At 36.0% G+C, this 25420-nt stretch overlaps 4 protein-coding genes and 1 pseudogene across 4 annotated transcripts; 1 reads left to right on the top strand and 4 right to left on the bottom strand.

Annotated features, from left to right (window-relative positions):
- Positions 1 to 1542: 1542 nt before the first annotated feature.
- Positions 1543 to 6928, bottom strand: LOC18101786 (translocase of chloroplast 159, chloroplastic). The gene is made up of 2 exons (XM_006380063.3): positions 6553 to 6928; positions 1543 to 5280 (listed from the first exon to the last, which is right to left on the bottom strand). The coding sequence occupies exon 2, from the start codon at positions 5244 to 5246 to the stop codon at positions 1755 to 1757; it is 3492 nt and encodes a 1163-aa protein (XP_006380125.3). The 5' UTR covers positions 5247 to 5280; positions 6553 to 6928; the 3' UTR covers positions 1543 to 1754.
- A 2794-nt stretch (positions 6929 to 9722) lies between these two features.
- On the bottom strand, positions 9723 to 13782 carry LOC18101787 (translocase of chloroplast 159, chloroplastic). Its single transcript, XM_024606124.2, has one exon. The coding sequence runs from the start codon at positions 13458 to 13460 to the stop codon at positions 9948 to 9950; it is 3513 nt and encodes a 1170-aa protein (XP_024461892.2). The 5' UTR covers positions 13461 to 13782; the 3' UTR covers positions 9723 to 9947.
- Positions 13783 to 15005: 1223 nt separating this feature from the next.
- Positions 15006 to 15189, bottom strand: LOC112328526 (U2 spliceosomal RNA; annotated as a pseudogene).
- Positions 15190 to 19890: 4701 nt separating this feature from the next.
- LOC18101789 (uncharacterized) lies at positions 19891 to 22842 on the top strand. The gene is made up of 4 exons (XM_006380066.3): positions 19891 to 21007; positions 21265 to 21524; positions 21769 to 21978; positions 22257 to 22842. Exons 1-4 carry the CDS (start codon positions 19924 to 19926, stop codon positions 22386 to 22388), a joined length of 1686 nt encoding a protein of 561 aa, XP_006380128.1. The 5' UTR covers positions 19891 to 19923; the 3' UTR covers positions 22389 to 22842.
- A 686-nt stretch (positions 22843 to 23528) lies between these two features.
- Positions 23529 to 25205, bottom strand: LOC18101790 (uncharacterized). Its single transcript, XM_006380067.3, has 5 exons — positions 24919 to 25205; positions 24674 to 24780; positions 24427 to 24571; positions 24109 to 24303; positions 23529 to 24001 (listed from the first exon to the last, which is right to left on the bottom strand). The coding sequence occupies exons 1-5, from the start codon at positions 25090 to 25092 to the stop codon at positions 23768 to 23770; spliced, it is 855 nt and encodes a 284-aa protein (XP_006380129.2). The 5' UTR covers positions 25093 to 25205; the 3' UTR covers positions 23529 to 23767.
- Between the last annotated feature and the right edge of the window lie 215 nt (positions 25206 to 25420).

Here is a 25420-nt window from a genome sequence, read left to right as displayed (position 1 = left end):
GAGCCTAGTTTGAGTTTCTCATTTTCATCAATTTTTTCAATCTCAAAATATTGATTACACTTATAAATCCATTTATGAACATCTTTCCCATCAAAACTAGAGAAATCTCGTTTAGGTTTATATACCTTATAAGAATAATAACCCCTATCACTAGCTCCATAACTTTTAGAAGCATAGCCATTATGATAGCCTTCTTGATTGTTGTGAAAGGCACTAGTTTCACCAACATTAGCTTGTGACTTTTATTTTTTTGGACTTTGATGGCAGGTAAGATCCCCTAATAATTCTTGAAGCTTCTCTAGCCTAAGATCAATTTTCTCAAATCCAATTTCATTATTAATCTTAGATTCTTCTAATTGTTGTCCATATACTTTTAAAAGTTGCACAATCTTATCATGCTTTTGGTAATGATTCCTATTAATAGTTGTAATGGATTCATCAATCTTGTCTTCCACTCTTTTCAGATCCTGAGAACAAGTATTTGGTTCTATACTTTGATTCTGAAGGCCTAATGCTCTGAAACCAGTTGGTGCGAGATCAATTTACACAATCCCAAGACACAATAAAGCTAGCAGGAAACAAAAATTCTTTAGGATGAATGAATGAACAATGACAATTAAACAGAACGTAATAATAGAATGAACAATGGCAATTAAACAGAACATAATAATATAACATGTTTGATGAGAATCTCTTAAAGCACTTTTTTCATTAGCTTATCATTAAAGGTGATCATTTTCGGTTCGGTTCGGTTTTTACCTATAAAAACAACCAAACTGAAATTTTGTAAAATATAAAAAAAAAAAAACAAAACCGATCGGTTTCAGTTCGGTTCGGTTATTTTATATTAAAAATCAGAACCCAACCGACCAGTTTTGGTTCTGTTCTATTCGCTTCGGTTATTTTATATTAAAAATCAAAAACTATACTATTTTTTAAGGGTTTTTTTTACTTTTTTAATGGGCTTGGTTTCGGTTTGGTTTGGTTTGATTTGTTCGGTTCGGTTTTTTTATTTTTTCGGTTCGGTTCGGTTTTTCGGTTTCAGGCTTATGAAACCAAAACCGAACCAAACTGAATATTTTTTAAAATATTCTAATCGGTTTTTTTCATGGTTCGGTTTTTTAGAATTTTTTTTTAGTTTTCTCAGTTTAATCAGTTTTTAGTTTTTTTGCTCCTTTCTATTTAACATCATTTCTCTCCCCCAAATTTTGTTACATTGCTTAGCTAAATACTAGCATAGTAGCTTCTAGCATTCTGTTACAATATAGGTTTTTTAATTTTTGACTGAAAATAACTGAATTAAATCAAAACCAGTAAGTTGAAATTAATTTCGGTTTGGTTTTCGTTTCGTTTTTTTTTTTCAGTTTAGTTGTATTTTAAGTAAAAACCAAATCAAACAAAAAAACAAACACCCGTGCTTTCTCCTCGTAAACAAAAAATAGCAACCAAAAATCCCTTTTTCTTGCTGCTTTGCTTTTCACCTGGATATGTGATTGACAGCAAGAACATTAAAACTAAGAATCGAAAGAATCAACGAACCAATTCAAGGAACAAAACCAGAAGGATTCAGCTCATTATTTAAGAGCTCAGCCAAAAAATATAGATTTAAATTGAATGTCCTGCAGACTGGATAAAGCTGCTATAATCATAATCATAATCATTCTGACATGTGAGACTTTTGACTATCTTTTTGCTAGATGTCTACCCTCTCAAAATTGAAGTTCTAACAAATAACGGTATATGGAAAAAAGTACCTAGTAGTCTAATGTGTGTGAGTTGCTTGCAGCATAACCACTATAGATACTCCTCAAGAGGGATGTTACGATTGGAACAATAGCGATGAGGGCAACTTGCATTTCTGAGCTGCTTGTCTTGATGGTGACCTGCCCACTTCGCTTATTGTTCATTCCGACACGAACAGCCATTTTGGAATTCCGACCAATGGAGAACTGAGACTGCAAGTTGGCCATCAGACCCAAATCACCCCTCCACTTCATCAAGGACAAACCTAATGTGGATTGATCCTTCTCTATAGGGAAATCCTTACTCTTGAGACACACTTCAAAGTTGGCTCCGTATGCTGTATCGCCTCCAGATCTCACAGCACCAGCAGCTCCTACCAAAGCCAAGCGCTTTGCAACAGCAATCTGATCCTCAATTTTGAGTCCAGTGGCTACATTCTCCCCCAACACAGTGAAGGATATCCCAGCCGACGTTTTGTTCATCTTGAAATTTTTGAATTTGGTTTCACTTCTCAGGATGTAGGCAAGCTGCCTTCCAACATTCTGAATATCAAATCCTGCCATCGTTGATCCATTTTCTCCATGCTTGGCACAAACTGAAGAATCTAAGTGGATATTAAAGTCTTTCTTGTCTTTTGTGATTTGAACTGCAAATGCACCTGGAAACTGACCCGCAACAGCAAGATTTCTTTCAAGGCTAACACCATCATACCCACAATCATGATCCCACCCATGGGAGTCCAGAACTGGCCTCATAAGAAACTGAGAAGTGGGCTCCAATGCTCGATACCTGTAAGAAGGATTGTCACTGTCAAAGGAGGGTGGGAGAACAAAGTCAGGCATAGCAACCGGAACAGTGGCAGGACCGACATCTTCCTGGTCCACATCTTCACCAATGCCATCATAACCATCTTTGCCTTTCTTCTTCATCCCCTTCAACATTTTCACCTCTTCTCGCCACTGCTTCTTTTGAAGGAGTTTCACCCGATAATCGTACTCCTCCAAATAAGCTTTCCTTTGTTCTTTTGTGAGCTTCGCAACATGAGATTTCTTCAAAGGCTTGAATGGTGGAAGCTGGTCATATTCATCCTCAATTTCTTCATCAGAATCTGATAGATCCACCATGTCAATATCAGAGTCAATGTCGTCTCCTCCCTGATCAGCAGTGAGTTTAGGATGAGGGCGAGACTGCAATAGAGAAGACACCAGGTGGGGTAAAGGTAAAGAGCGGAGACGGAAACCAAAAGGCTTCTTGTGATCAAAAGGATCTCGAGGCTTGGCTATAGAACTTGCTTCCGATAAAATCTTCAATGAATAACATAGCAGTAATAATTGTGGTCTCCAACTTTGTCCATTTGGAAGGATATATTCACTGTTTTCATTCTTCTGGCACAGTGGATGGTTCTCAACAAGTGACACTGGATGCATCATTCTTGGATGTATCAGACGCAGATCACCAACTGCTTGGCTGATGGCTTGCTGAATAGCATGGGATCGTTGACCAACAAACATCTCGAAACTTAGGGGAGACCCGGATGGTCCATCAGGAGGAGGAGAAGTGGCATGGGTCAGAGTGACAACAGAATTTTTCCATATTGATGAAGTGAGAGATTTGGTAAGCAATCTTAACATCGGTAAATCATTGAGATCTAGCGAGTGGGTATCTAGCCGATCAGTATATAGGATAACATCTGGAGGGAACTTGTTTATTGAGGTTTTTATAGATGCTAGTATTTTCCGGTTGATAGCTTCTTCCTTCACAGAGGACCTGAGACCTGGTGTGTCAATGATTCGGATTTTAACTCCATCTACGATTCCAACAACTTCCTTCAACATAGTTGTGGCAGGCTCAAATGCATTGATCTCAACTTTCTTCTCACCAAAAATAGAATTAATGGTCGCACTCTTTCCCACTCCAGTTTTCCCAAGAACCAAAATGCTCAAAGAAAAGTCTAAATCATCTTTCCCCTCAGCTTCAAGCTGCATGGCCATTTTCTCGGCATTTTCAAGGCTGAACTCTTGATTAACATGTGCCCTTGTAGCCACGACCAGCCTGTGTAACACCTGTGCAACTATGGAATCTTCAGGAGATTGTCCAAGTCGCTGGACAAGCCTCAAGAACTTCACTGCGATTTGCTGTATCTTCTCAATCACCTTCTTATCTTCTTCATTCAAATCATTCTTTGCTACATCCTCGACTGTTTCAGACAGCGGAGCAGGTCTCACAATTCGAAATGGGGAATCTGAACCAACAAGACGTTCTAGAGAAAATACCCTGGAACCATCAGCAGAGGTTATTGCAACTCTGCCTCCATCCATACCAGCACTACTTGCTGCTTTCAAAAGAGCAGCCAATGCATCTGACTCTAACAAGTCATTTCCTATTTGCTCTGTGTCCATGTCTCCTTCTTCATCCGAGTCTGTAATAACCTGGCCATCAATTCTACCTGAAGAAGCATCAAATAATTCCTCTCCAATTTTTTCATTGATAGAATCCGCTTCTTCATCTGAGTCTGCAATAATCTGCTCATGAATACTCTGTGAATGATCATGGGAAACCTGCAATCCTGAAAGAGAATCAAACAGTTCCTTTTCCATTTGCTCTTTAACCATGTCTGCTAATTCCCTTCCCATTTGCTCCTCAACTATGTCTGCATCCTCATCTGAGTCAGTTATGATTTGCTCATTAGTTCTACGTGAACGATCATGAGAAATATCAGCCCATGAAGGAGAATCAAATAATTCATTTCCCATTTTTTCTGTAACTATTTTTCCTTCTTCATCTGCATCTGCAACAATCTGCTCGTCAAATCTCCCTAAAGGAGAATCAAATGATTCCTCTCTGCTTTTCTCCTTAATTATGTCTGTTTCTTCATCTGGATCTGCAGTAATCTGCTGGTTTGAAAAATCACGAGATACCCCAGCAGCTGCAATAATCTGCTCGTCAATTCTCCCTGAAGGAGAATCAAATAATTCCTCTCTGCTTTTCTCCTTAACCATGCCCGCTTCTTCATCTAGATCTGCAGTAATCTGCTGGTTTGAATAATCATGAGATGCCCCAGCAGCTGCAATAATCTGCTCGTCTATTCTCCTTAAAGGAGAATTAAATGATTCCTCTCTGCTTTTCTCAGTGACTATGTCTGCTTCTTCATCTGGATCTGCAATAATCTGCTGGTTTGAATAATCATGAGATACCCCAGCAGCTGCAATATTCTGCTCGTCAATTCTCCCTGGAGGAGAATCAAATGATTCCTCTCTGTTTTTCTCCTTAACTATGTCTGCTTCTTCATCTGGATCTGCAATAATCAGCTGGTTTGAATAATCATGAGATACCCTGGCAGCTGGAGGAGAATCAACTAATTCCTTTCCCATTTGCTCCTGAACTGTGTCTGCTTCTTCATCTGAGTCTGCGGTAATCTTCTCGTCAATTTTCAGTGAATGATCATGAGAAACCTCAGTCCCTGAAGGACAAGAGAAGGCTAATCGTTGCTCCAATTCACTCATGATATTTTCTTCTGAAGCCCCAGATATCGAATCCCTGGATCATCACCAGAAAGTAACTTTTTATGTCATCAACATGAACCTGTGATGAAACAACATGACCCTTGCTGGAAAACAGACATGAAGCAACTATATCCTTGAAATTATTTTTATTTTCCCATACCAAAAAACCAAATAAGAACTTCATCGAACTAAGAAATTTCTATCTTATTCTTGATAGCTCATCAACTTTTCACATATCCAAGATAAATTAATCGACCCTGGGAAACTCTCATGGCATACATAAGCAGAATATACAAGTTGGTAATAAAATAAACATATTTGAAATAACACAAAAATGTTACTAAACTCATATACATCATGTCAACAGATCATTGTGCGACTTCGTGGCGAATCCTTTGACAAAGGAAGAACGAGAAATCAAAACTATGGAAAACAAAGATAATTTCATGGTAATGCAATATATCAATTGCATTCTATGCTGCAACTCTTTAAAATCAAAAGGTCTAACGCTTCATCTTATTCAAAGAAAAGATGGAGGTACCAACCAACTTTGTTTTAGAATTATTTATTAAATCTTGCTCCTCTCTTTGCCTTCGTGGTGAGGGCAGCTACATCTGATTTAGCTGAATCTTGGATAAAATTCAAGCATGCTCCTCCCGATACTTAACTAAAGGGAGTGGTGTCCAAGCACGATGGTTCTTTTAAAAATTTTATTTTTTCCTGTAACTTTTCTCATCTTTTTAGATGGATAATTTATATTTTCTTAAAAAAGGGGGGAAACTTATGGTTACCAGTTCCTCCATGGTTACAGTTTTCTGGGTTATCTTTCCAAGAATCAGACAAAAGCTAAGTCACAAAACCTCAACTTGTAACTTCTTAAAATTTGTAGTAGCAACACAAACATTCCAAAAGATTGCAAAATATCTCATAAAACTCTCAAAACAATCAACTGTGAAACAGAAATTTCCAATACTTAATCTTATCTTACAATCAGATCATAACCTTATCTGGGCTCACGTGTAACACACAACAACCTCTCCAACCTATCCTCAAGCAAAACCCTTTACCAATTTAATCAATTCAAATATCCATGCAAACCCCCTCTGTGGCATTTTACCAAGCAAATGGTGCGCGACAAACCAAAACCTCGGAAAACAAAATACACCCAACAACAAAAGTTCCTGTTTTTTCTTTTCTCTTATCTCCCAACATTACAAGCAGCATGAAAAGTGAAACCAAGAATAAGCTAAACATGAAGCAAAGCATGATGGGAAAAAACGAGAGTGAGTGTTTACATCATACATACCTTCTTACTTGGGAAAAATGATTGGATTATGGGTCCTGTAGCTTTTGGCTTTTGTTAAGAGTGAATATCGAAGAGTTTGCATGCAAAGAGGATTTGTGTTTTGATAAGGGATATTTGTTAGCTTATGTGAGGTTACATTTGTAGACTTTACTGCTGTTTTTATGAGAGGCTAGGAATGGAAGATTGGAGATAAATTTGTGGATAAATGAAACCAAAAACTACACAGCCTTTGTTTTTTAATGGGTTTTGTTTTCTTGGACACCCTAGGGCTAGAACCAGAAGAATCTCTTCTCAGTTCAACCTGCATACAGTAAAAAATATTCCTCATCTTCAGTCATTTTCCTCAAGCTCCATGTTTTTTTCCCCTGACAGTAGAAGACATTCTCGAAACAGTTTGCACGTCGATTAAGGCCCTGATTTGGGCTGTGTTTGCACGGATTTTTAAAATTAATTTTTTAAAAAAATTAATCAATTTTCATTTTTTGGGTAGAAATAAATTAACTCACCCAACCAACACTTCAATTTTTGGGCCGTATGTGACTTATAATTATTGTTGTTGTTTTGGCATATGTTAATATATGTCTGATTTATTAATTTAATTATTTATTTTGTATTCTCTCGTGCTTTATGGTAAGAAGGAAAAAGTTTTCTTTTTTAGTAAATCAACTAAGATTGGCATGTGCTGTATATTGAGGGGCTGTATTATTTTTTATAGAAAATAGTATTTATATAATGGCATTTAAAAGAAATTCTATAATTTGAGTTATTGACTCAGTTAAATAAATTAATTTTATTTTAATTAGATAAAAAAATAGAAAATGATAATAAATAAATCAATTCTTTTATATAAAAAAAAAAAAAGTGTTCATGACAACTTGAAAAAAAAAAGCTGTTTTCAAAAAGAAAAAAAATAATGTAGTTTAATTTTCAATCAATTAAATATAAAAGGATAAAACTGAGTAAAAAAATTGTTAAAAAAACCACTACGAGTCAACCTGAGTTAGCATGATAAACATATAACATGGGTAATGAGGGACAAGTCAACCTGAGTTAATCTGTCAAACTCGTAGCTTAGGTCATGAAATGAGGATAACTCAATAGAAAATAAATGGAAGAAAATCACATAGCCCATTTTTTTATATAAAAAAAAACAATGTCGAACGATGAAATAAAAAAAAAAACAAGACAAGAAAAAAAACTCACGTTAACTTTCCAAACTCATAATCAGAGTTATTAGACTACAAGCACCATACATGAAAAAATTATGAAGGCTCAATCTTCAACCAATCAAATATTAAAAGGATGAGATTGAAAAAAGAAATTCAATTATATAAAAGGATCAAAACCAAAAATAATAATTAAAAGGATGGGGATCAAAATTGAAATAAAAATAAATAAATAAAAGGACAACTATAAATTATTTTATCAAATGGTGAAATTGAAAAGAAAAATCGCTTTAACAAAAGAATAAGGACCAAATTGAAAAAAATAATACATCATAAATTTGAATCAAATGATAAAAATAAAAATAAACAAAAATTGTATAAAAGGATTAGAGAAAAAAATAAGGACCAAATTAGAAAAAAAATAATATATCACAAATTAGGATTGAATAATGAAATTGAAAACAAATAAATTTTTTACAAAAATTAGAAATTAAAAGAAGTTGAAATAACAATAACTAGGATGACAACTCTAAAATTTTGAATGATTAGCACAATTTTTTATGGGAGAAGAGAGAGAGAGGAAAAAAAAAAGCTTCATTGGTGACAATTCATCCAACCACCACCTCCACACATCACCCTAACATGAGGAAGAGATCATGACAATTCTATCGACATGGCAGAAAAGTATTTTTAGCCATTAAGAGGTGTCGCATGCCTCACTTAAAGGTCATGGGCGTCTTCCACATGCACATGTCAACCACTTTTTTATTTTAATAATATTTTATGTTTTTTTAAAAGATCTAATTACTTTCGATCAACTTGATAATAATAATAAAAAATAAGTTGAAAAAACAAAAAACCTCCTAAAAAAATAAAGCCCGACACTAAAGGCTATATGATAAATATATAGTTAATATCTCTTCAGTTTTAGCTTTCTTTTGATTGATGAAAATCAATTGCTTAATTTCATGCAGTACGAGCTAACATACGAATCCACGAAGAGTTTTTTGTCATGACAACATACATGCTTAAATGCCAAGGATAAAGACATGGGGCAAAATTTTCAATCCCCAACTTGGTCATAAAATAAATTGGAGAAGACATGGATGGTCAACCAAAAGCATCCAAGGAACATATAGCTATGGACCTTGAAAAACAAACAAAAATAGTAGTCGGGCATGGTCAACTTAATAATAAAATAAAAAACAAATAGAGACTAGCTCTAAAGAATAACTCAACTGATCAGACTTTAAATTTGCTACTTAATAATCATGGGTTCAAGTCCTCTCAAAGCTATTGAAATTTGAAAGCTTACATGATCGTTAACTTCAAGACTCATGGAATTAGTCGAGTTATACACAAGCTGGTCTAGCCATCCAAGTTAATAAAAAAAAAAAAGAGTAAAGGATGATATGTTTGTGCTAATCATACCTCGTATAAAACAGCATCTAACTAAACACTTGTTGGGAACATCAATGTAGCTGGAAAAACAAAGCAAGGAGGCTGATTCTGTACCCAGGAGATTGGGGAAAACTCGGTAAACCAATGCAGCAATTGTTATGGAAGTAGGATCATCCCATACCGCCACATCAACCACCGTAAGTAAATATCAAGTCACCAACTGTTGCGGCTGCATGCCAGCAAACTTAGAATTTACCTGCAATGCTTGATGTATCTTCCACCATGCAACCACCACCAAGTGCCCCTCCAGATACGGCGGAGCCTCGCATTTTCAAAGATCTAAACTGCAACATCGAGGACCAATTAACCATATCATAAAGACACTTGCATGTGGGCAAAATCCATCTGAATCCAAAGTGCAATTCAGTACATTATACAAATAGCTAGCTGGAATTAAAACATGAATAAACTTCGCTGGCGCTAAATATACATCAGCAAATCACTGTAAGAAAAAATTACAACAACCAAGTCCTTTTCATTCTGTGTTTCACCTGCCTATATGCTCTTTAACAGGTTAATTAAGATGACCAGCAAAACCAAGAATCAAAAGAATCATCAAGCCACTTAATAAAGCACTATATGTAGGCTTCATCTCATGATGTAACAACTTGGGAAACCTACAAAAATATATAAAAAGTCCAGCAGACTGAACAAAGATGTTGCAATCATAATTATATGTGAGACAGTGAATCGCCTTTGCTGAATGTTTATTTTCCTATCAAAACTCAGCTGATGACTAAAAGCACTAGTTAAACTGGAAAAAAGGACTTAATAATCTAGCTTATTTGAGCTTCCTGCGTTAGAACCAGGATAAATACTCCGAAGGATGGACACTGCAACTGGCACAATAACAATAAGTGCAGCTTGCAGTTCCGAGCTTTTTGTCTTGATGGAGATCTGGCCGCTTAGCTTATTGTTCATCCCAACACGGATAGCCATTTTAGAATTCCTTCCAACAGAGAATTGACACTGTAAATGGGCCATCAGACCCAAATCACCCCTCCACTTCATCAAGGACAGACCTAATGTGGATTGGTCCTGTTCTATAGGAAAATCTTTACTCTTGAGGTGCACTTCAAGGTTTGCTCCATAGGCAGTATCACCACCGGATCTCACAGTGCCAGCATTTCCTACCAAAGCCAAGCGCTTTCCAACTGCAATCTGATCCTCAATCTTGAGTCCAGTGACTACATTTTCACCTAGTAGAGTAATTGATATCCCAGCTGATGTTTTGTTCAATTTAAACTTTTTGAGTTTGGTCTCACTTCTCAAGATATAAGCAAGCTGCCTTCCAATAGTCTGGATGTCGAATCCTGCCATAGTTGATCCGCTTTCTCCATGCTTTGCACAAATTGAAGAATCTAATTGGATATTGAAGTCTTTCTTATCTTTTGTGATTTGAACCGTAAATGCACCAGGAAACCGACCAGCAACAGCAAGATTACTTTCAATGCTAACACCATCATATCCGCAATCATGGTCCCACCCCCGGGCATCCAAAACTGGCCTAACAAGAAACTGAGATGCAGGCTCCAAAACTCTGTACCTGTATGAAGGATTGTCGCTGTCAAATGAGTGTGGGAGGACAAAGTCAGGCAAAGGAACCGGCACTGGTGTTGGACCTTCATCTTCCTGGTCCACATCTTCCCCAATGTCATGATAATCATTTCTGCTATTCTTGCCTCTCTTCTTTATCTCCTTCAACCTTTTCAACTCATCCCTCCACTCCTTCTTTTGAAGGAGTTTCACCCGATAATCATACTCCTCAAAATAAGCTTTCCTTTGCTCTTTGCTGAGCTTCTGAACCTGAGATTTCCTCAAAGGCTTGAACGGTGGAAGCTGGTCATATTCATCCTCATCTTCTCCATCAGAATCAGAGAGATCAACCAAGTCCATATCTGAATCAATGTCTTCTCCACTCAGGTCAGTAGGGAGTTTTAGATGAGGGCGAGACTGCAATAGAGAAGACACCATGTGGGGTAGAGGTAAAGCGCGAAGCCGTAAACCAAAAGGTTTCTTGTCGTCAATAACATCTTCAGGCTTGGATACAGAACTTGCTTCTGACAAAACCTTCAGCGAGTAACACAACAGTAACAATTGGGGTCTCCAACTTTGTCCATTCGGGAGAACATTTTCTCTGTTTTCGTTCTTCTGGCACAAAGAATGGTTCTCAACGAGAGACACTGGACGCTTCATACTTGGATGCATCAGATGCGGATCACCAACTGATTGGATGATTGCTTGCTGAATAACACGAGATCGTTGAGCAACATATACGTCAAAACCTAGGGATGACCCAGATGGTCCATCAGGAGGAGGAGAAGCTGCGTGTGTCAGAGTTACAATTGCACCATTCCATATTGATGAAGTTAGAGTTCTGGAAAGCGATCTTAACAGCAGCAAATCATTGCGATCTCTATCATGGGTGTCTAGCCTGTCAACATAGAGTACAGCATCAGGAGGAAACTTGTTTATAGACTTTTTTATAGAAGCTAATATTTTCCGGTTGGTAGCTTCTTCCTTTACAGAGGACATGAGACCTGGTGTGTCAATGATTCTAATTTTTACTCCATTGATTGTTCCAACTATCTCATTCACCCTAGTTGTGGCAGGCGCAAATGCATTGATCTCAACTCTCTTCTCACCAAAAATAGAATTAATGGTAGCACTCTTTCCCACTCCAGTTTTCCCGAGAACCAAAATGTTTAAAGAGAAGTCTAAATCATCTTTGCCCTCTGCTTCAAGCTGCGTGGCCATACTCTTGGCATTTTCAAGGCTAAACACTCGACTAAAACGTTTCCCTTCACCTGGGTCCAGCCGATGGAGCACTGATTCAACTATAGAATCTTCAGGAGACTGTCCTAGTCGCTGGACAAGCCTCAAGAACTTCACCCTTATGTTATGTATCTTCTCTAAAATCTTCTCTTCTTCTTCACTTAAAGTGCACTTTAGCACATCTGGTGGGGGAGCAGGTCTCCTAGAGTGAAATGGGAAACCTGAACCAGCAGGCCGTTCAAGAGAAAATAATCCAGAACCATCAACCGAGCTTATTGCTATCCTGCCTCCATCCAATTCAGCACCAGTTGCTGCTTTCAAAAGAGCTGCCAATGCATCATAATCAAATAATTGCTTTCCTACTGGCTCTTTAACAACGTCCGCTTCTTCATCTGAGTCTGTATCTTCATCCGAGTCCATAGTAATTTGTGCATCTATCGTCTGTGGATGATCATGATACGCTTCGATCCCTGGAGGAGAAGAGAAGGCTAAATTTTGTGGTAATCCATTCATGATGTGCTTGGTTGTACCAGAGCCACCAAAAATTAACTCTTCAATATGATCGTCAGAAAGCAAGCCTTCTTGTCCTCCTATTGTTTCTGAATCAAGGTTTGCTTCATCTTTGATATCATGGGAAGTTGTATAGCTTTCTCGCAGATCTTCCATTCTATCACCTTCAGAGGTTTCAGGAGATTCATCATTCACCAACAAGTTGATGGGCTGAATAACTGTAACAACATGACTATTGTCCTCGACCAAATTAACTGAACCAGAGTCATTAACAGAACCATTCATCACAGCTGCATCTTTAGGACCCAAAACAACATTATCAGGTCCATCATCCCTCTCCATTAACAACCCAGATTGGTTGTCAACAGAAGAAGAATTACTCTGAACCAATAACTCACCTTCCTTTTCTTCTTCAGTTCCCAGAGCTTTAACTCGAAGCACAGTATCTTCTCTCTCTTGAACCCCAAAACTAGGAACTTTGACGACATCTGAAAGCCTTCCATCTTCCACTCCATTCATCATTCCCTCATCGCCAGCCACCTCATATAATTCATCATCGTCCAGTGACAACTGAGCAATAGGCCTAACTCCATTCGAATTCGCATTGTCCAATTCAACAACAGTGCCAAATTCATCAGTCACACTACTCTCCTCCTCCTCCGCAAGAACTAAACTTTCTTCATCTGGGTCACCCGCAAACGGCCAAGAAACTCGATACCTTCCACCGAAACCACCCTCTTCGCTGTTTTCCTCATCTGGGTCACCTAAAAAAGGCCTCTCGGATGCAGTGTCAAAATCTTCTTCACCACTCGCAAACTCACTATCAACACAACTACTACCACTAATGTTGCTTTCAGAGCTGTCAGTTTTATAACCATCAGATTGAAAACCATCAACCGTAACAGGAGCTCGGATAGGGAAAAAACCTGTAGATGATAGTAGTGAAGGGGTGGTCCCTTGTGTTGCTGAAACAGGGACATGGGTCTTTGAGGCCATGGCTTCACGTTCTTGTTTTTATCTTTAAACTCAGTATAACAACACACATAAATGCCACAGCAAGGGAAAGGTTAGGCCTTTTCTTTAGTATGGTGCTAGGGTTGTGTTGGTAGAGAAGAGAAACCAAGGAGATGAATCAAGGGAGGGAAGGAGATAGGGTTTTTTGTATTTGGATAAAGAAGACATGTAGAGTACCTAAGTAAGTACATAAGATGGATATCGGTTGTCTCTTCTGATGTTTTTCTTTGGTTTTTGGAGTTGAAGCATTGGGCAAGGGTTTGGTGTGACAAGTGATAGAGATACACTCGAGGTGGAACTGCGTAGGCCCTAGCAAGTTATGCGGTCATTACGCAATTGAATTCCCCATAAAAATTTGAACTGCAATTTTTTTTCTTTTATTTTCTAGTAAATTGTTAGAAATTAAAAAAATTATTATTGATTGAGTTAATTTAGAGCATGTTTGTTTTCTGAAAAGTAGTTTTCAGAAAATTATTTTTCAAACTTTCTTGTATTTGTTTATCATTAAAAAAATTGGTCAACGAAAAACACTTTTCGGTCTAGGGAAAACACTTTCCAGTCAACGGAAACACTTTCCGATCAAAGAAAAATTTGGTTTGATTTTCAGAAAAGTGTTTTTCATTTTGGCTGTGTTTGTTTTTCGGAAAATGATTTTCGAGAAATCACTTTCCAAATTTTCCTGTGTTTGTTTGTCATTAGAAAAGTTGGTCAACGGAAAACACTTTTCAGTCAAAGGAAAATTTGGCTTGGTTTTCAGGAAAGTGTTTTCCTGGAAAATTTGGACGGAAAACACTTTCCGGAAGTTGTGAAAAATTTAGAAATGTCATTATTTACTGATTATATCAAATTTGATCCTCAAACTTTTAATTGCTATATATAATTTGTTTTGAATATTTATTTTTCAATTTCATCTCTTAAAATTTAATTTTTATATTAACTTTGGTCATTATTTTTATAATTGCTATTTGCTTTTTCCTTATCATTTTTTTATTGAAATTTTTTATCTATCAAATTTGGTCCTTATTTTTTTTATTGTTACTTATTTTAATTGAAATAATTTATGAAATGTTAATTATAATTATTTTAATTTCTTCATCTTTTATTTTTTTTTAATTTTTTAGATTTGATCTCTATTATTTTGATTATTATTTATTTTATTTGAGATAATTTATGAAATTATATTTTTTTTCAATTTCATTATCATTCAACTTTTTAATTTGTAAGATTTGTTCCTCATTATTTTAATAAACTTGAGAAAAATAAAACATTAATAAGTTATTTTTCAGCTCATTTTTCATGAGATAACCAAATACTAGAAAGTGTTTTCCAACTTATTTTTTATTACACTATCGAATATTAGAAAATATTTTTTTGAAATTTACTTTTTAAAAAAAATATTTGGGTGATGGTGTAAATTGACAACAGATAACAGCACGGTACTTATGGGAAATTGCAGGGATTTTTAGAGTACTGTGTAAGCATGCATTTTTATCTCCTTAGCAAAGAAGACAATAATATTTGAACTACGATGGGTGGGGCGTGCCATGCATGGGCTAGTAGCTAGCTACTGTGATGGGCTCATCCCTAGAAAAACTTAATTTAATATCGTGTGACCAGTAAGTAACCCACCCATCTAATATAAAACTATCTAATATGAAACTGATACGAACAGATACTACAGATGATCTTAGCCCGGAGGCCGGGAAGTTATAATACATTTATGCCTCTGATTCCCTTTTTATAGCACAGGTCCACGACCACCGTCTCATACTTATTCAATGTGGGACTTTAAAACCTCAAAACACAGCACAGGCAGGCACTAGGCAAGAGATATTCCTTCAGGGCATTAGTCAAAAGCAATGGGGCATCTGTTCGTTCTTGACCAAAGGTTCTGTGGCAGATCTTGACAAGCTATGTTAACATTGAAATTTTGCTTAAGCATGCTGTCATCTTCAGGCAGCTGAGAGTTGGTGGTTTGGGTTTCAGAAATGGTGTTGAACATGATTTCTATTGGGTAATACTGCTAATGTCCATGAAAGGTTGCTTGTGTTGCCAATGAGAGGGTGTCTTCTGTGGAGCCATGCCTTCGAGGAGCGGAACAATTCTTTGAGAAGGTAACCAGCAATTGGGAGAAAATTAATCAATGAAGGATCATCACCAAGATAATTATTAGGACTTCCAAGCCCAATTGGCTGCACACAACATACCATGATGCTCTGAAAAGTGCTTATCATAAAAACAAAACAGATACCATTAAGCATTAAGCTAGTGTAGATTTACCTCGTTCAACATCATTTTCAGCCATGCTCACAGCCCCTCCTGAGTTTCCATGTGGCTATTTAGAAAGTGTTTAGAAGTGTAATATTTGTTATTTTTTCTCCCAACTATAAAATATATATGCAAAAACAAAAAAAAAAATATCAATTAAATTTCACCATGTGTTATTTTTATTTTATTTTTATATGAAAGGATAAAATCAAATTGAAATAAATGACATAAAAAATAAATGAATCCTTATATATTTCCTAACCAATGAAAGATTGACGCTTGGAATGAGATATTCAAGATATCTTGTCATAAATAAAAAAAATCTCATCAATAAAAATCAACCAATAAAATCATGTCATGTGGCATTGAAAAAGGACCCGAGAATCTCTACAAATCTCTACAAATAGAGGACCTCAACCTATAGAAAAAAAAAAAGAAATTCTTGGAGATACAAATTTTCTTCACGACAAACTTTTCAAGCAAGGAAGCTCTCTCAAAAGTTCTTAAGTCTTCTTCATCTACGCTTGAAGTCTACAAAGAATGAAGCTTTGTTGGATCAAGCCTAAATGCCTCATAAGAGTTATTCAACAATACCTTGAAGACAAATCAAAGGTACCCTTCAAAGTATCAAATCACAAAATCTCATTTCGCAATACACGTCTAAAATTATAGAGATTGTAATCGGTCATATATTTAATAAAATTATATATTTATACATGTGAGCTTGTTTAATTTCAAATGCTCAAAATTATGTTTGCAAATTTCTAGCGACTCTACTAGGAAATTCTCTACCTTTCATCTATTTCCTTCAAGAAAGAATTTTTAACAAACTCTCAATGGTAACTAGGAAGAACATGATCACCATTGTCGCTTCTAAAAGCAACAAGGCTACTGATTCAAGTCGCTGACATACCATTGAAGATTTTCCAACCCTGTCATTGAAAACAAAATCCATCGTCAAGTTGTATGCACAAACTGAGCTGACTCTCAAGCTGACATCAACTTCAAATACAAAAGGAGCATGAGAGCTCGCTCCAAAGCTAAAGCCACAAGTAACTCCACTACAAAAGTCAAGTGGGGTGCATGGAATTTTCTTCGAAACTCAAGGATACTTCGGTAATTCACTCATAGAAACCTTTCCATTTCAATCACCAAGTAAGGCTTTGGGTTTTGGTACCATATCAGTAATAATGACCAGGACTATATCTTTAGAGAATCAAGTGGCTAACTTGACAAAAATCGTTGAGGGGCTTTCGACTTCACTCAAGGAAAAAGACCACGAGATAGCAAAGTTGATGAACAAACTCGAGAGCATGAAAGAAGAAGGCTAAACCTCAACTACCAAGGCTTTTCAAGTAGATTAATTAGATGTTATTGAGGATTCTATAATTGGATCTGCAAGGAATATACGTGGTATTATTGATGGCATCTTCACCACCAATCAGCTAAAAGAACTTATCAAGGAAGCCATCACAAACCAAGTAGAAAGTTTAATTCAACCCTCGTGTTCTTATGCGAAGCCATACACCTAAAGAATCGACCTGCTAAAAATGCCTCTAAGCTATCAACCATCAACGTTTCAACAATTCGATGGCAAAAGGAATCCTAGACAACATATAGCTCACTTTTATGGAGACTTGTAACAATGGCGAAACTGATAATGATCTCATGGTAAAACAATTCGTTCGTTCCTTGAAAGGTAATGCCTTCAATTGGTACACTGACTAGAAGTTTGGCTCAATTGATAGTTGGGAACAATTGGAATGCGAGTTTCTTAACCGCTTCTATAACACTTGTCATATGGTTAGCATGATTGAACTCACCAATGCACATTAGTGGAAGAAATAGCCTATCATAAACTACATTCATCGATGGAGAAACTTTAACCTCAACTATAGAGATTGGCTCACCGAAACTTCTGTGCAAGACATGTGTAGTTAAGGGATACATTGAGGACTAAGCTATATTTTACAAGGCATTAAACCAAAGTCTTTTGAAGAATTGGTTACTTGAGCACACGACATGGAACTTAGCATTGCGGCAGCTGAAAGCTAATTATTACCTATGCAATAGCCCATGAGAAATAAACCTAAAGGTCATAGATTCAAAAAGAGCACTCTAAAGGTCGAGGGAAAGTAGTCTTTAATAGTTAACTCTACTGCTGTAAAGGTATCAACTGGAGTTAAAAGGAATGATCATGCAACACTAGTTACTTTTCAAAAGGGTGGAAGAAAGAAGTCATCTCTAAAAGAGCAACAAGAAAAAGTGTATTCACTCCCCGACTCAGACATATCTAGGATGCTGGATGATCTGCTTGAGGCAAATCTCATCAAGTTGCTAAAGGTGAAGCGTCCCGAAGAAGCAAACCAAGTGGACAATCCAAACTATTGCAAATATCATCGCTTGATTAGCCATCCTGTAAAGAAATGTTTTGTGCTAAAAGACAAGATCATGAGAATGGAGATATTATTTTTATGATGAAATAACTGCCTTTAATATCACAACCATAAGTTTTGGGCCCACACTAGTCGCTCCCTATAATAAGTGTTTAGAAGTGTAATAATTGTTATTTTTCCTCCTAACTATAAAATATATCTGCAGAAAAAAAAAATTATCAATCAAATTTCACTATGTGTTATTTTTATTTTATTTTTATATGAAAGGATAAAATAAAATTGAAATAAATGACATGAAAAATAAATGAGTCCTTATATATTTCCTAGCCAATGAAAGATTGACACTTGGAATGAGGTATTCAAGATATCTTGTCATAAATAAAAAAAATCTCATCAATAAAAATCAACCAATAAAATCATGTCATGTGGCATTGAAAAATGACCCGAGAATCTCTACAAATCTCTACAAATAGAGGACCTCAACCTATAGAAAAAAAAAGGGAATTCTTGGAGATACAAATTTTCTTCACGACAAACTTTTCAAACAAGGAAGCTCTCTCAAAAGTTCTTAAACCTTCTTCATCTACGCTTGAAGTCTACAAAGAATGAAGTTATGTTGGATCAAGCCTAAAGAAAATCAAATTTCATTTATTGACAAAAAAATTGTGCCGACCCAAAACATAATGGTTATTTTTCTTGTTTGTTTGGGCTGGATAGTAAAGTAGTGTAGATGATACACAAATTTTTCTTGAGGCAATTAACAATTCCAATATCAAATTTACCATCGAAAGGTAATAACATCAAAAAAAGTTAATGTTATTTTATTAGAAAAATTTAATGTTATTGTAATTATTATTATGGTTAATCTCTCATTGAGAAATAACTTATAAATTCATTACTTGTTATCGTAAGGAAATACTACATAGTAGATCCCGAATAATCAAATAAGTATGGATTTTTAAGTCCTTATAAAAGTGAAAAATATCACATGCTAGATTTTTATCAAAGAGGACAATCAAAAAGTCAGGAGAAGTATTCAATTATTTACACTCGTCAATACATTGTATGATAAAACATCCATTGGAATCTGTGGAAAAAAAATGTGGAGAATTTTACAAAACATATTCATGTATCTTTATAAAATGCAAGTTCAGATTGTAGTGGCATCAATGACAATACATAACTATATTAGAAGAAAGTTGCGGGAAGATGTGGCATTTGCAGAATTTGATTACCATGAAATCTTATCATATATTTATATTCCTTTTATATATAAATATATAAATTATAGAAAAATATGAGTAAATACAAGTTTTTATTTAAATGTCTAAATATTAGTTTTATTAAATCTGGTACAGTCGAGCAGGTTAACCCAGTGATTTATTAACCTCAGACCTAACTCAAATCTGGTTTCAATTAAATTGGGTTGTAATTGATCTTATCAAACCCAACAATTCAACTCATGATCTAGTTAAAACTCAATTTGAATTTTTAATTTTTAAAACAATGTTATTTTTATTTTTTAAAATTTAAAATAATAAAATTTTAGATTAATTTACTTGACTTAAAACCTCAAACTAAATTTATTAACCTTTCTAAAAACGAAGCATTTGGTAAGATTTTAGGAGGCTTGAACATTTTTTAAAAATAATTATTTGGGCTGGGCTACTTTCTTGTCTTGCCTGCTTTCGGGCCTAAAAAAACAATTGGGCTAGCATTTTTCAAAATCAAAATTCAGCACCAAGCAATGCCTATAAGCTTTGAAACTCAAAAATCGCAAAATGCCCCTCCTCCATCGCCCTGCCATGGCGGGTACGCCTTGCGCCACCTTCACTTTCCTCTCAATCTCCACAATCTCAATCCCAGACGCCAACCCTCACAGATTTCGTCTGAAACCACTCCTCTGTTCCACTACTTCCACTTCATTCCCATCAAAACGCATAAAGAGGAAAAACCACTTACGTCCCAAAATCCTAAAAACCCTAACTAAACCCTTCCCTACCGCACCTCTACCCCAAATAGAAACAACCCCAATTCAGAACGACACCTTTTACGACACCCCTTTGAAGGAAACCCTATCAAGTGAAGAATTAGAGGCTGACACAGTTGATGAATTTAATGTCTCAGAGACTGTTAGCTCAGCAGTAGAACACAGTGGCAGTGTTGGTAAATTATCTGTGAAGTCTGTCTTGAAATATAGCGGTTATTTTCTTGGGGTTTTGTTGTTTCAAACAATTTGTGCTGTTTGGTTATTTGGAAATACTGATTCTGATGGAAAAGAAAGGAATTTTAACGAGAAAGGGAATGTTTTATTGGATGTGAATGGAAATGAGGTTTATGTTAATGAGAGTGAATTGGAAGAGAAAATCAGTGAAATTAAGGTAATGGCGAGAGAAGCGAGAAAGAGGGAGAGGAGGGAGTTAATTGAGGGTGATAAAGGGAGTGAGCTTGAGAAGGAGATTGGTGCGCGATTGGTTAAGTTGGAGAAGAGGTTGAACTCGAAGAGAGAGAAGTTGCCGGATTCGTTCATGGAGTATTTGGGGTTGTTTGGGGATTTTGAGGATGGTTATGGTGAGGATGCTTCGGATTCAAAAGAGGAAAATAAGACGTTGACGTTTAAAAAGAAGTTAAGGTTTAAGAGTCCGTCAATGGATGCGAGGAGTGCTCCAAAAGGTTTTTCGGGTTTGAAGGATGATAGTGGTTCTAATATAAGTGATCTGAATGGCGTGTCTAGAAAAACTGATGTGAGGTATTTGAAAAAGGACACCGGAGGGAAACATGGGAACGTGCAGTTGAATTCAGTGAAAAATGAGGGAAACAAATTTGAGAAGAAAAGGGCGAATTTGCGAAAGGAAATGGGATCTGGTAATGTTCTTAAAACTCTTATGAATGTGTGATTTTTTTATGCATTTGATTGAATATTTGTTAAGGTCAATTAACTTTTGTGAATTTTCTTGGCAATAAGGAATTAATGATTGTATAATTAACCTTTTCGGCTTAGTTTTGGATGGTGCCAATTCCGGATGCACTATTCACTTCTGTTATCAGTTGAATTTCAGATACATTTTGTTGTTAAAAGTTAAAACTGTCTGCAAACTTGGGGTGGTTGTAAAATCTTTCAGGCACTGTCCAGAAGATCAGGGAAGGAAGGTCTTCAAATGAAGTTCCAGATGCAGGAAAATCAAGAGATTTGGAGACCCTAAATTCTGAAAGCTCGACCAAAGAAAACCAGGAAACCACCATAAAGGTTGAAAGGCCTGCTGCTACATCGAGTAGAAATGGTAGCAGAGATCCTGGAAAGAGACCTTTGGCTAATAAATTTGGGGATAAACAATCAGACGTGCAGAAAGATTTGTGGTGGTCGAATCTTCCTTATGTTCTAGTAAGTAATTGACTCTGTGATCCTATCGTTTTATTAATTGTTTTTTTAAAGTATATTATTTCTCCTATGAGCATTTGGAAAAGCTACGAGAGTGAAAAAGTACAAGGCTTCCTTTCAAAAATTACTTTTTCTGTTAAATTGTTTGTGAATTAATGCTTCCAAATGCTTCTGCCAATTTGTATGTTGAACAGTAATATGTACAATTTCATTGTATTTTCTAAGCAATAACTCGATATGTGCCCAGGCTATCCTTATGCGTAGAGGTTCAGAACATGAGGAATCTGGTGGACTTTATGCTTTAAGAGTGGCTTCCCAGGCAGATCAGCACGGGGACTTTTCTTACACCATTGCTTTTGAGGACCGTGGCGATGCCAATAATTTCTGTTATTTACTTGAGTCCTTTTTTGAAGATTTAGGTGACTTCAGTGCTGATATTGTTCCTCTGCAAATAAAAGTAAGCAATCCAACCTGATCTCTTAAAGACTTCAAGCTTTACCGAAACACTTTTTGGAAACATCCCTCACAATGAGACAATTATCTGTATGACCAAACCAAGCCTGTAATGCTGTTGAGATTCCGTGGTTGCAATAATGAAGACATCATTGACTTCCTTTTATGATTGCATTGCATTTGCTCTTGTATATTTTATATTTGATTAGATGCCTCTTAATCATTGCTCCAAGGACTTCTGTATGTCATTGACTTGCTATTATGAAATTTGAATTTTTGTAGGAACTTCATGATGCAGTGAAATCGCATTCCAAGAAGGTAATTGTTGTGAAGAGGGGGCAGCTTAAGCTCTATGCTGGTCAACCATTTTCGGAGGTGGAGACGGCTTTGTACTCTTTGCTTGAACAAGATTAAAGCGCCTAAATAAACTGGTTCTACTGCGAAGGCATACGAACCAAAGATGGATTCTTCTATGGATTTGTCTTACAATGGAAGCCAGTTTCAATCTGTGGGCGTATTCTAATGAGTTCCCTTTTGGAGTCGATGGCTTTGCATGCTTATAAGAAGTTACTGGTTGGAGTTAAAAACTTTGCGTGCCACTCGTCATCCAAATCGCTGGATGCATTCCTACCACTGGCCATTCTAACCAGAAATTCCCAACCTGGCTTATTGTCCCCTTGTTGGTTGTCTTAAATTGGAGCTCAAAAAGAAGATACTTTTCCCGTGGTTTGCATGCCTCTTTTGTCTGTAAATCAATCAAAGTTTGAGATAGGACCATTCAATTTTCTATGGAAATTGACTTGTCATGTTGGCACTAAATCAGTGGAAACTATCATTATATTTTTCTTCTCCCTTTTTAGAGGATTCATTACTGCCCCATGACATGCCCGAATCTCGATAAGCATCCACTTTAACTCGTGTTTTTCTCTTCTTTTCTGTTTCTGCAAACAATTTGGTTGAGGGTACTTTTGCACCAATTTTGGCCACTTCAATGGTTTGCCGATAGCTACAGGGTTTATTTTTATTTTTTCTTTATTTCAAATTAATATTATTTTTTTTAGTGTTTTGAATTTATATTAAAAATAATTTTTTAAAAATAAAAAATATTATTTTAATATATTTCTAAAAAAAACAATTTAGAAAGCAATATCATTCTTCATGTAAAAATCTGAAAGAAGCAGCGAATATCAGCTAATCTGGTATTCTGATTCCATATGAAAGAACAGTGGCTCGACGAGTCCATGACAAGCTGTGACTGTTTAGGAGGATGAAAACCCAAGGCTCCATGACCTTAAACAGCCACTAAAAGCGAGCAGAATAAAACTATTAACAATAATTCCATGAAAAGCTGTGACTATGATGAGAAGGAAAAGCAAAAACCCAAGCCTCCAAAACAATGACCCTTTTAAAACTATTAACAGCAAACAGAAGAAACTAGACCTATCATATTAGTCCGCCATTTTTTGGTATCTGAAGTTAAGACAACATCACCACCAGAATGACTACTAATGCATTCTGCGCTTCATCATCTTTTAACCATATGAATCTGTAAGATTAGTGACAAAATCCAATAGTGCTATATACCATCACATCTTCTATTTCTTCAACAAGCAAATGCAGAACTTAGAAAATGAACTCGAAACACCAGCCACATCACCAGAACACCTATAGCTAAAATAAGGTAAGCATGGAATTTACACAAAAACTCAAGGTCTGATTATCTTCTTCACGAGACCATAACCGTAGTTCTATTATCTCTGCTGATACAGTAAAAATTATGACAACAATGAATATTATGGAGAACCAGTAATTTTGACCATTGACTGAGCATGAATGGGTGGCAAACTGGATTGGCAAAAGTTTTGCCATGATTCCTGCTTCTGCTCCTCGTTTCTGGTATATGCTTCATATATAGAAGTCACAATGTTCCTTGCCGCTTCTCTTGCCTCGGGCAGCCTATCATTCAACAAATCTGCAGCCATTTGAACCAGCGAAACCAATCCAAACTCATTCATTCCTTCCAGTCCCTGAAATTTACCCACATAAATTCCCACCAATTAATATCATTCTCCCCTTTACAAGCTAAAACTTGGCAATATCAAACACAAAAGAAATAGCTTTATACAAGTTTTACCATCTTGGAGACAGATTTAGAGATAGTTATGGCAGCTTTGGCCCTGACTTTGGGGTTGGAATGGCTAACATAAGGCCGGAGCTTGTTGAGCAAAGGCAGAGGAGTCATGGATTTCACCATTGCATTCAGTGCTCTATCTGCTTCTTCACACACAAACCTTTTGTCTTGAGAAGCTTTCAGTAGTAGTTGCAACAGCTGTGCAACCACATTAAAATCCAAACACATTAACCACAATTCTAAACAGAACCCTCATGAAAATAATAAAATTAAAATGCAAATTAGTTACGAATCGAAGAACAAAAAGTCCCCAGTCCTCACCAAGTTATCAAATGCATTAATAGTAGAGTCAAGCAACTGGTCACCAAAGACCTTGAAAATATCAGATGAAGCCATGATAGATGTCTTGCACAAAGCACTTCTTGGATTCTTCATAGCTTTCACCGCTACTAAAATTACTTTTTCCCTATAATAACATATTTAGCCACAACCGCATTATCAGAACACTTGAAAAACTGTCAAATATGCCAAAAAGATTCAAAAAAAAAAAAACAATAATAATACATACAAGATTGGCAGCAAGAGCAACGAATGATAGAGTGCAAATCTCCTAACATCATTCAATGACTCGCAAACCTTTGTCCAATCCTTTGAATCTAACTCCTCTACTAAACCCTGAAGAAAATAAAGCAAAAAACACAAAAAAAAACCAAATTTATTGATACACGCACAAACAAAAACCCTCAAAGTCTAAAGTAAAATGGCATCTGGGTTTGGTCTAAAATTAAAGAAAAGATCCAAAAAAACATTTACATGGATCTTGGATTCAGGATCTGAAATGGGTTCAAGATTCTCAGACGAGATGTAATCAATAATCGGATCTGCAGAAGGAGGCAATGATTCAGCTGTCTTGTTTTCTTCATTTACACCCAATTTGATAGTTTCTGGTGGCAGTAGAAGAGCGTTGTCAATGGGTTTCAGTGCCATTTTTGACCAAGTATGACTGTGAAAGAGAAACTGATATTTGCAATGAAGGAAGAAGGGGTTATTTATTTATTTAAATGTGAGTATGATTGTGAGAGACAAATAAAGAAAGAGAAAGGTAGAGATTTTTTTTTTCCCGGTTTATCCTGAAATTGGTTCGGGGTTAGCATATTTGTTTTTATATTTTAAGATAGTTTTTAAAATAAATTTATTTTTTTATTTTTTTAAATTATTTTTTTATATCGTTTTAATATTTTAATGTCAAAAATAAATTTAGAAAAATAAAAATATATATTATTTTAATATATTTTTAAGTAAAAATATTTTAAAA

This window comes from Populus trichocarpa, chromosome 8 (assembly GCF_000002775.5).
Source record: "Populus trichocarpa isolate Nisqually-1 chromosome 8, P.trichocarpa_v4.1, whole genome shotgun sequence".
Taxonomy (NCBI): domain Eukaryota; kingdom Viridiplantae; phylum Streptophyta; class Magnoliopsida; order Malpighiales; family Salicaceae; genus Populus; species Populus trichocarpa.
Note: the sequence above shows the minus strand (reverse complement) of the source record. Positions and strands in the feature narration are given on the sequence as shown.